Source organism: Eretmochelys imbricata, chromosome 2 (assembly GCF_965152235.1).
Source record: "Eretmochelys imbricata isolate rEreImb1 chromosome 2, rEreImb1.hap1, whole genome shotgun sequence".
In the NCBI taxonomy this organism is placed as follows: Eukaryota; Metazoa; Chordata; order Testudines; family Cheloniidae; genus Eretmochelys; species Eretmochelys imbricata.
In genome coordinates, this window is record NC_135573.1 from 96647682 (window position 1) to 96659748 (window position 12067).

At 41.1% G+C, this 12067-nt stretch overlaps 1 protein-coding gene across 2 annotated transcripts in view; it reads left to right on the forward strand.

The window, feature by feature from the left end:
• DOK6 (docking protein 6) overlaps nucleotides 1-12067 on the forward strand; it is a 429579-nt gene that overhangs the window by 212696 nt on the left and 204816 nt on the right. For both annotated transcript variants that reach the window (XM_077809077.1, XM_077809078.1), the window contains exon 3: nucleotides 8802-8916. In XM_077809077.1, the coding sequence (XP_077665203.1) occupies nucleotides 8802-8916 (115 nt within the window). The remainder of the gene's footprint in view (nucleotides 1-8801; nucleotides 8917-12067) is intronic.

The following is a 12067-nucleotide window of genomic DNA, read 5'->3' on the forward strand; positions in this document are numbered from 1 at the left end:
GAAAGACCATTCAGTTGAACAAATGTGGCAGAGCTACTTTTTGATGAATGTGGTAGTACTTGTTAATAGATATTGCTCTATACCCCAAAATGTGTTACAGGATTTCTGAGATGCCCAGGTGGAACGTCAGGAGGAGCATCGTTTCAACACTTCCCCTCCACCCACAATCATAAGAGCAGTGATTGCAAGCTGTTAGGGCTGAATTGGTCTAACTTCCAAACAATGGAGCAACTATCACAAGGGCATTCTCTTAGATGGCCTGGCAGGTAGAGTGGGGAAAAAACAATCTGAGGTAAAAGAAAGACTTCATACCTAGGCCCTGTAATGAAAGCCATTGAGAAATATGAAAGAGACAAGGTGGTTCTGTTATTAAACCAAAATCTGTCGGTGGGAGAGACAAGAAGTTGGTCCACTAGAAGATATTACTCACCCACATCTCTCTATTGTCCTGGAACCAACACAACTACAACAACATTGCATATTTTGAGAAATATAATTGCGCACGGGCACACACAAGGATGAGAAAGAGGAGTTTTCATGAGAGTGGGTGTCAGGGACCACAGCCAGACAGTCATGTCCATAGATGGACTGGAGAAGGAGGTCGAGCCACAGTCAATAACCTGGGTCCAGAGCTGAAGGGGTGGGGTCAAGCCATAGTCTGGAAGCAGGACCTGGGGCCCAGGGTCAAGTCACAGAAAATAGTCAGGAACCAGGGGCAGGCTGAGCAGTCTGCTTGTTGATATCCACGTTTCCGTGGCAGGTCCATAGCTGTGCTTGCACAGCCTCTTCTCACCAAAGGCCCAAGAGATCCAATATCTCTTGTCTGCTCCAGGCTGGAGCATGTCTGGAGCACATAGCTGGCATGGTCAGCTGGGCAGATGCACACAACAATGGAGAGCTGCTAGAGAGGAAATCAGGAAAAGGAATTTCAAAAAATTGTGGGTCTTTAAAGGAGAGAGGCAGCTTCCAGTTTCCATAACCCCTGGGCAGTAGAGTTCACAATGGTGACCAGAGCAGTCAGTGTTGGGCATTGTGGGACAGCTGCTGGATGACTATTAGGCTTGGCACAGGTAACACAGTGTCTACCTATCAGCTATGTTGATCTCTGTACCTTGACCTTGGCTCAATGCTGCTTGGGGAGGTGATATTACTATATTGGCCTAATAGGCCACTTACAGCAGTGGAAGACAAATTTAAGTGTGGACACAAGCAGAACTAGATACTTAAGATCTTGTACTTAGCACACTTGAGTACAGAGGCATAAGTTGCTTTCTACTGGCTTTCCAGATTTTGATGCTAGGAGCAGTCATGAACTTATCTGGTCCTCAGAACAAGTTGAGCTGCCAGGAGAAGCTGATGAAGAGCTAGCAATACTAGCTTTCTGACAGTGATATAAGGATAATCCCCAGCAGGCTTTTAAAGACAAATTTCTATCCCTTTTTGCATTGCTGAAAGAGGGCTGAGGACCTGACCCATTATGAACAGAAGGAGTTACTAAAGTGCCAGAAGCAAAATTATGTGAAAACTGGATTTTCTTTTATAAGATGTAAGGGCTCTGGAACCAGAGGGGCCATGGCCCTCTCACTTTTTGAAAGTAGACAGGCCTGGCCCGTCCACATTTTGCCATGGGCCATCCCACCTCGCCAGCAGCTGGAGCCCAGCCAGGGATTCTGGGCAGCATGGGGCACCACAGACCCTCCACCTGCAGTGGCTGAAGTGCGGGGGCAGAGAGCACCCCATATCCCTGCCCCAAGGGCCCCTCACCCAGTTACCATGGACGGGCTGTGGCTCCAAGGCCCCATCCCTTGGCTGGAGTCGGGTTGGGGAGAGCTGTGCAGGAGCCACAAACCCTGAGCAGGGGGGCTGCTGGGCATGGACAAGAGCTGGGGGATGCTCTTGTCCTCCCTACCCCAGGCAGGTGGAGGGTCCGTGGTTCCCAGCCTGCTCCAGCTTCCAGCTTGGCTGGGGATGGGACCACGGAGGGGGCAGAGACCCACCCAGGGACCCACACACTTTTGGGAAGGCTCCACCACTATTGCTAAGGTGATTCTTGTTGCATCAGTTAACTGGACAGTTTCGTCTGAGATTGATGTCAGTCAAAGATTAAAGAATGCAGGAAACATCTTGACTCTTTTTTTTTCAGTTTTGTTCATTTTATGCGCTTGGCAGTACTTTGAGTATGGTCACTCTCACTATTTCTCTGTAGTTAGTTTCACTTGTGTAGCCTTTTGGTCAGTTTGCCCCAATATTTGTGTGGGAATCTCATATCCCAATGGGTGAGAAATACTTTTAAAAAATGAAAACATGTGACTTGAAAACCTCAAATGTCATTAGGAGGGGTCAGGAGCAGTTGGGAGTACCTGAAAGTAATTATAACTCCACTTTCGGAAAATGGCTGGATTCCAAGTAGGCAATGTCCCTTTAGTGGGAAGAGAAGTAGCTGTTTAAAAAATTCAGTAGTAGAATTCTTTTTATTGACCAAGAAAAATCCTGAGAACAGGCTCTAAACCTTGAAAGGTTTCTAATAACAGAAATCTATACAGGGGAAACATTTGTAATTAAATACAAAACAACTCCAAATATTTTTTACGGTATTGAAAATAGGCCCATTTCCATAGAAAATTTCATGAATTTTATGGAAAAAATAAGCGCATTTTCTACATGAAATTTTGCATTATTCAACAACCAATTAACCCCCTGCCCTGTACAACCAATATGGTGGCAACCAATATGGTGACAACCAATATGAGTGGCAGGAAGCCCACGACATTCTAGGAATCAAAATCCTATGAAACCAAATGTGAATTTCATGCAGCTGTACTTGACCCACCAAACAAGGAACTTTACGAACAGTCTGTTGAAAATCTGGAGAACCATGGTGGCTCAGTGCTGATCATAGCACATTGTAAAGGACAAAAAGAATGTGGCAGAAAATGGTCCCCCATTGCCCTGCTTCTAAGGTGTGTATCTGAGTCCCATGAAAATCAAAGCATTTCTTCCCAGTGAGTCAAACAGAAGGACTCACCCCCTGCTTACTTCCAATTGGCAATGTTGAATGCTACTCTGTGTGTGACTGACACTGTTTTTTCTATTGCTGATGTATTTTAATACAATTATTTGTTGCATGATATAATTTAATATACTGATTAGTATGAGAGACAAGTAAAATCTTTTGCTTCTGTGTGGATGGCTAAATATATCTTCACAGTTTTGTTGATAGTAGCCTCTGAACAAAATTTGAGTTACTATCAAAATTCTTATATAGTTTCGGTGCCTAGATTGGAGTATTTTTTTATTCTATTTTTTTTATCAAAGGCAGCTCAGGAACTATTTACTGCAGGATCATTTTGATAATCTTTAATCCTCAAGTGATAAAGGAAAAAATCTCTACCTAGCATAACTTGTATCTCTGGCTGAAGAGTTGTTTAAAGAGTTCTTGATGCAGTTTATGACATCTTGTCACCATTCAAAGCTTTTGAAGATTATTATCTAGTATTTCCTTTCCTCCTGCTCCAGAGAGAGAAATCTTCTATTGTTCATTTAGTGCATATTATACTGGGTTTTTCTGAACGTTGTTCTCATAACCATTTATACAGATACATCCAACACCGTCTACTTCATATGCTTCTCCCCATTTAATTAGGGTCATCTATATTTCTTTCATGTTATAGTGTTACTTATCTATTTAGATTCTGAACCCCTAATCTTAAGTCAATGGCAGTTAAGCACCTCTGAAAAACCTCACTAGCCACGTATCTGCATCCTTAGGTGCCAAAACGCCTTTAAAATTATAGGCCCAACTTTTCTATCCATAGTGAAAAGTACCTGAGATTTCACACTTCCAAGGCTACAAAACCTCCAAAGCCACATCTGTCTAAACTACATCTCCACTCCCGCACCAATAAATAACCAGATCGCTAGCTTGGGTGGGGTTTAGAGAAGTCTGGGAAGAGAGAAAGCCACTCCTTCTCTCGAATGATCCTCCCACCTGTATTTTGGCCGTAGACCTGGTGCCAGATTGTGAGGGTTTTCTCCGCATCGCTGGCATCCAAGTGCCCTGTGGTGAAGCTGAGAGGGGCTCAGAGTATGGGTGCAACTTATTTCCCCACCCCTCTGTCCATGGATTGCTGATAATAAATAATTTAATAAATTAAGACCAATAATCACACACTGAGAACTAACCTACACCTCAGTTAGTTAATTTGGACTCCCTCCAGTCAGTCAATCTCATGATTTCTGAGCTCTAAATCCTATTCCTAATTAATGAGCCTGGGAGTTTATCCACCCTCCTATCTTGTAGTGAATTAATTTTGGGTTCCCCTTCATTTATTAAATTCTGGCATCTTCCTGCCCTTCAGTTATTGGATTCTGCGCTTCCTACCCTCCCACCATTAATTAATGCATTTTCCCCGCTTCCTTCTTTGTGGCGCCTCTCTGGAGGCAACAGGTGTCAGTAATTGAGCACCCCAAATTAGTGGATACTTTTGACCATAATCTCTTATGCTTCAGCTCCCATTTGTAAAATGGGATTGTCATAAATATAAAGGGAAGGGTAAATACCTTTAAATCTCTCCTGGCCAGAGGAAAAACCCTTTCACCTGTAAAGGGTTAAGAAGCTAAGATAACCTCGCTGGCACCTGACCAAAATGACTAATGAGGCGACAAGATACTTTCAAAGCTGGGGAGGGGGGGACAAAGGGTCTCTCTCTGTGTGTGATCCTTTTGCTGGGACCAGAGCAGGAATGCAGGTCAGAACTCCTGTAAAGAGTCAGTAAGCAATCTAGTTAGATATGCATTAGATTCTATTTTGTTTAAATGGCTGAGAAAATAAGTTGTGCTGAATGGGATGTATATCCTGTTTTTGAGTCTTTTTGTAACTTAACGTTTAGCCTAGAGGGATTCTCTATGTTTTGAATCAGATTACCCTGTAAGGTATTTACCATTCTGATTTTACAGAGGTGATCCTTTTATTTTTTCTTTAATTAAAAGTCTTCTTTTAAGAACCTGATTGCTTTTTTTCATTGTTCTTAAGATCCAAGGGTTTGGGTTTGTGTTCATCCATGCAAATTGGTGAGGATTTTTATCAAGCTTTCCCCAGGAAAGGAGGTATAGTGCTTGGGGAGATATTTTGGGGGGGATACGTTTCCAAGTGGGCACTTCCCCTGTTCTTTGTGTAACACTTTGGTGGTAGCAGCGTTTAAGCAAAGCTGGTAAGAATAAGCTTAGGGGGTCTTTCATGAAGGTCCCCACATCTGTACCCTAGAGTTCAGAGTGGGGAAGGAACCTTGACAGGGATAATACCATCCCCTCACCTCACGGAGGTGGGGGAGTATTGTGAATATTAAATGAACTCTTTATGAAGTACTCAGATATTATGGTGATGAGCGCCATAAAAAAAACCTGAAGAAATGAACAATTATGTCTGCAGAGCAGTGTTCGATTAGTGTGCAGTACATAAGATCTAGGACCACATGTTGAACAATGAAGATAAAACAAAATATTGAATAGCTGTTTGTTCAATGAACAATGTCCATCCTGTGCCCAGAGGCAGGGATCTTGTGGAATATATAGTATGTGCTCATGTAGTTAAAAACTGTATCATAATGGATACTCACAAGGGGGCTAATTAAGGTTGCACAGGTAACCTTAATTCTGCATTTCCTAACTTTCGAGTGCTTGACTTTACGACCTTAGTCTAAGTCTACATGAGAAACTTTTGCCGGTATAGTAATGTCAGTTAGGGTTTTGTTTTGTTTTTTTAACAGCATTACTAAAGTGGCAAAAATCCTAGTGTAGACACAGCAAAAGCAGAAATTTTTTTTTGTTGGTAGAGCTTATTTTATTTGGGGAACCAGTGTAATCTATAGGTTTCAGAGTAGCAACCATGTTAGTCTGTATTCGCAAAAAGAACAGGAGTACTTGTGGCACCTTAGAGACTAACAAATTTATTTGAGCATAAGCTTTCATGAGCTACAGCTCACTTCATCGGATGCATTCAGCAAAGAACCTTTTTTCCAGTATCAGTGTATATTCACTAGGAGGGGTTGCCAGTGGAGACTAGGTCCCAGTAATGTTCTTTTAACATAGTTCTTCTGTGTACAACTTCCAAGGTTTTTATGAGAACAAACAGGGGGAAAAACCCTGAAATTCCATCATATGGTATTGTGGAAGTATAACAATGTATAAGTATAACGTTGTATAAGGGGACATGCTGGATACATTGTATATGAGAGGGCATGCCAAAACATGTTACAAAGTATCTGAGGGAGCACACGTAGGGACAGTTAGCTTTTGAATGGAGAAGCAATTAAGATAGGGCCAGCACGTCTAAGAAGCAGGCATCAGAATGGAAGGTGTGAAGGGCAATTAGTTAAGTTAACTGGAAGCTGTTAAAGGAGATTGTTAAGGGTGGCAGGTAATTGAAGATACGTGACTGGTCTCAGGGATCTCGAAGGGTGGTGACTAAAATCTTTTTCTTCTTCTGTCTGTAACTTCTCTGTAACTTGTTCTCCAAAAAACTGTATAAATTAAGAGACACAAGCCCCACTCGGGGGGCTCACTTCTAAATGTATTAGCAGAGCAGCTTTGCTAATAAAACAGAGTGGTCTGATAAATTGTGAGTCTGAGTCAAACTTTGACAGTATCATATTGACCCCCATATGTGCATCAGCAGGGTTGGAACCTTTAGATCAACCACGCAGACCTCTGCCACTTGACCTAAAGAGTAACTGATAGCAGGAGTAGCTTTCCATTTTGTCTTTGGACCACTGCTAGAGAGAGATGGGTCCCTTTGCCAGTGAGTTTGACAGAAATTTGCTGACAGCAAAAATTTGGTGAGACTTAAGGAATCTGGTATTCTGTTCCAGGCAGCGGAAGTGAGTGTGCTCTAGTGGGCACAAACCCTGGTGCACCATCCTCTCCAACCTGTCTTTGTGCCCGTCTTATTCTTCACTCCCCTTTTTGTCTTTTTCCAATCCCATTCACCTTGCCTATCCAGTCCCAGACCCCACTCCTCAGGCTTCTCATCCCAGGCACAATCTCCCTGCCTCAGTCATGACTTGTCCTGTTCCCCATCCCTATCTCTACGAATTTTTACCATCCTTATTGCTTAACAATTCGAATCTCCCTCCCTGGATTCCTCATCCAATCTTAATGTCCCCCAACTCCTTATCCCATCCTTCCCAGCCAGTCCTAGTTCTTCCCCTCTATTCTGGTTCCTCATCAGATCTGCCTCTCCACCATCTTCATGTTCTCCCCTCCCCACTCCATGGTTCTTGGACCCAGTCTCTTTTTCTAGCCATTCCAGTTTCCCTCCAACTCCTCACCAATCTGTCTCCCCTATCACCTACTGAATTCCAATCCAGTCACCTTGCCCAACCAGTCATATTCTTCCCCAACTTCCAACCCAGTTTCCCTCTCTTCCCCTACTACCAGCCTTCAGTACCACTCTCTACCCTCTCTCATCCTGATCATTTTCCTTCTGCAATCTACTGCTCCCAGCTGGTCTAGCTCCTATGACCTCTGCATTCTGGGCATTGGGAGTAGGGGTGTCATTGCTTTCATGAGACAAACTCTTCTTGCAGGTCAGGAGTCCAGACCCTCACAGTCCATAGCAACCCAGACAAGCAAGTATAGGGAAGGTCCTTTGTATTCCTGGGCTGGAACATGCTCAGCGTGAATAGAATTTTTTTAGAGTTTAGCAGCTAAAATCCTTTAAGTCTCTACTGAACATGTGTAAAAGGGAATTTTTTCAAATGCTTATAAATTGGCCAAATTTGGGCAGATTTTCATGTGGACAGTAACAGGCCCATTGCTGACATATAGGCCATCTCCCTGCCAAATTTCTAGTCCTTGAATGTGAGTGCTAGAGCTGTCCATAGAAAAGGGCTCCAGAATTTTGTTGTTATGGGTAAAATCCTTAGCATCTTTTTTTATAAATGGCTGAACTGTTTTGGCTGAAAATTTTCAGAACAATTCAGCATGAGGGAGACACCTGGCCTGGAAAATTTCAGCCTAAATGGTTAAAGTTTCACAAAGTTATGAGGAACTAAAATCAGGGCCTTGTAATGGGAAATGCTACTTAATAGGCAGTACTAGAAGTACTCGTATTTTTCTGGGTATTTTTCTCCCATTTAGTGTTAATTGAAAAAATCCATGAGAATTAAACGATGGGAAAATGTATATTGCATTGTTTATGCAATTAATTTATTATATTATGGCTAATTTCTTCTTGCTAAGCTTTTCCTGGACCTTCTCAATTTTTGGATCCATAGTTAAAGTTAGAATTATGACTTTCTAGTTTTGACAAGGACAGCACTGGAGCTGCCAATTCCACTTTAAAGATAAATGACACAGTGTCAGTATGAAGGTGTATGGTGTTAATTGGTACAATGAATTGGCTGCTTCCCTTGGCTAATAAGATACTGCTATTTCTTTAACAGCAACATACTGGCTACAAATTCTGCAACAGATTTGCCAATTTGTATGTTCACAGAAGTTTGTTGTAGTATAGGGAGAGTGCAAAGCCAGTCTAGATGAAAAAGAATATGTTAATACTTTTTCATGCACATTCTCATAAAATGAAAAAAAAATAAGACCATATATTTTTGACAGAAGATAAATTCTGTAGACAATTCTGCAGCTGTTGACTTGACACACTTGTATATTGTTTCTCAGCTACAAGAAAATGAATTCAGATGGCTATCCGACAATGTGGTGATTGTAGTGAAAACTGAACATCTGGGGTGAGTGTTCTGTACTATTTATACACTGGTCTAAAATATGTTTCTCTTCACTTCAAGGTAACTGAGCTTCACAACATCAAAAACATAACCAGACTGCCTAGAGAGACAAAGAAGCATGCAGTGGCAATTATTTTTCATGATGAGACATCAAAGACATTTGCCTGTGAGTCAGGTAAGCAATTACTACCACATCTCCAGCTTCAGGAAATCAAGCTGTATATGAAACAATGACTCAGAAGATGGATTAAGATACAGCAATAAATAGTAAGCCTTATGTTAAAGGAAATGTGTTGCATTTTTTTAAAGTAACCAATACTGGAAGTTTTGATTGTGTTGTTGTTTACAGAGGTTTTGATGATGATTTATTATTTGTCTTTGTCTGGGTTTTGTGCCCAGATGGTCCTGAGACTCTTGAGGTTTTCAGCTAAGCTTGTAGAACAAGTAAACATACCTATGGGACATTATTAAGGCAAGCAGTGACACGGATTCTGTTTTTTGCCAAGTGTTGCTATAAGCATTTGCTAGGGGAGTGATGCTGTCACGCGAAAGAGAGAGGCAAAAAACAATTAAAATCTCAAGACACTTTAAAGCCAAACTTCAAGCAATTTATGTATTGAACAGTTAGCTGGCATGATGAATGAATAAAGTTCTAAGTGTATTTGGGTATTGTGGTTCATAAAATCACCTATCATTAGTGAGACACCAAATGCTTTGTATTTTCAAAGTACACTAGCTTTCTTGTTTTGAAACCACACAAGTATATGACTATATCCATTGGTGCGTTACACTTAAAAAAATGATTTAAGTCTTTAAAGTTGCACATTTCTTATTAATTGATAACACACATTTGTTTAAGTTGTACTAGATTGTTTAAAGCTATACATTTCCTTAATTATTATTAAACAATATACAGTATCATGAATGCACGTAACAGAGCATTACAGACAAATAAAATGACATTCTGTAAGAGCAGACAGTCTAAATTAGACGTAACACCACAAAGGATAACAATAAATATTGGGAAGGGAGATTGCAAAAAGGCAATATATCATTGGATATGCACATTTAGGCCCCAGTCATGCAAACATTTATCCATGTGATTAACTCCATTCACATGAGTAGTATCCGTAAAACTACTCAAAATCAGAGGGATAACCTGACAGAGAAGTGAATTTTGAGGTAAAAGGGAAAAAAAATTGCTGTGGCTTTCTAGGATCCAGTTCAGGGGTATCAGCAGCAAAGGTAGATAGGTGGTATGTGTCAATGAGTCTATTAGTTTTATTTATCTATTTTAGAGTTAAAAAATAATAGACACCTATCCCAGACTCTAGGCCAGTGGTGGGCAACCTGCGGTCCACGGGCCTCATGCAGCCCATCAGGGTAATCTGATTGCTGCCCGACAGATATTTTGCTGACATTGACCATCTACAGGCACAGCCCCCTGCAGCTCCCAATGGCCATGGTTCTCCGTTCCTGGCCAATGGAATCTGCGGGAAGCGGCAGGCCCCAGGGCCGTGCTGGCTGCCACTTCCTGCAGCTCATGCTGGCCGGGAATGGTGAACCGCAGCCATTGGGAGCTGCGGGGGAGGCCATGCCTGCGGACGGCCAATGTCAGCAAAATGTCTTGCAGCCCACAATTAGTTTACCCTGACGGGCTGCAGGTTGCGCACCATGGCTCTAGGCACCCTAACATAATCATACATAGAATTCAATTACATTAAATCTCAGCAACATTAAAATCAGTTCCACAGGAACTTGGCTCTTTGATTCTCTACTGCAGCTAGGAAGCATACCCTCAGCCTGTGGAGAACTGGGAAACCAATGGTTTATTTTCATGGGGGAAAAATGTGACTGAGTTTCTGTTCACTTATCTTGTTATCCATGGGGTGTGAATGAGATAATTTGTGTCTTGAAACAGGACAAGCTGTGCAGTGACTTGGAAAAAGTAATAAATTGAACTATCAGGGACTGTCAACCTATGACCTGAGTTATAGAATCATGGAATATTCAAAAAGACCATTGTATCAACTTCATAAGTTTTATATGTATCTGCATGGGCTTCGGGGAGAGCTACAGTAGTTTCTTGCAGGAACTAAAATCACTGGGGAGTGATTAAAGCAAATCCAGAGGAGCCTCAACCCCTCTGAGCGAAACTGCATATTCTAATTTGACCTGGTTCAAAAGACTGCCAAACACAAAAAACTGAAAATGATATAAAATGACCACCCTGATGTGGAAAGAAGGGCACTCTCACTCGTTCCAGATTTACCTGTCTAGCACCCAAACCAAACGTGTTGTCTGAGATTTTTGTGAATGTCTTGGTGACAAATGAAACCAGAGGGAAGATGGGTAGAGCATTCGTGCTAGACGTCTCATGCTGAGACTGGTTGGTTGCAGCGTAAAGATTTTTAAAATTCTTATGCTATGGTTGTGTGGGAGGCAAAGTGGGAAAATAGTGGCAATTAGGAGTTGTTTTCTAAGCCACCTTATTTAACTACATTGTCAAGTCAATTATTTATCATTTTATAGTCTTATTAATATATATGGTTGAAGAGCAACGCCAACACAAAATGGGTATAAAATCTCCAGGCATGTGGCCAGACAGGGAAATTTGAAATTAGGGGAAAAAAACTTTTTAAAAAATGTTACCAGTATCTCATAATACAGTATTATTATCATATTTAATGCCTGAAGCTACAAAAGATAATTCTATTCTGATGATACAAAGCTCTAAAAGGGCATAAGTGACAGACCTTTATTAAGTCTTTTGAGAAACAGTTACATAATTCTTCCTATGAAAGTCATATAAAAGATAAAAGTGACTTGAAGGATCATCTTGGTGTTATTACTGTGTTCAATAAAATAAAAAAAAATTGTTGGATGAATCAATTCTCAAGACTGCTGTACCAAACTACTCCAAATGGCATAACTTTTATTGTATTTTCAGGGCTCACTAACTGTGGTATTTTAAAACAAGTAGAAAAGCTGTTGTAGGAAATTTTCATAACTATGTTTGTTTTTTAAATGAAAAAAAAAAAACCTGCATCATGGAATCCTGAATGTAATGTGTAGAAGCACTGGATTTAATGCTCTTTATTATGGGCAGAGCTGATAATATTTTCCCATTATAAAACCCTGTTTAGAGTTACATATGAGTTTGCCAAACTTTAACTATTCAGGCTGAAATTTTCCATGTTGGGTGTCTGCATCAGACTAAAGTCTGTTGGCGAGTTTCACCAGAAATAGTTCAGAGCATATTTGGGAGTAGGAAGGAAGATTCTGACAAATGTTTTGTCGAGAAGCTGAACTTTCCAGTGAAAAAC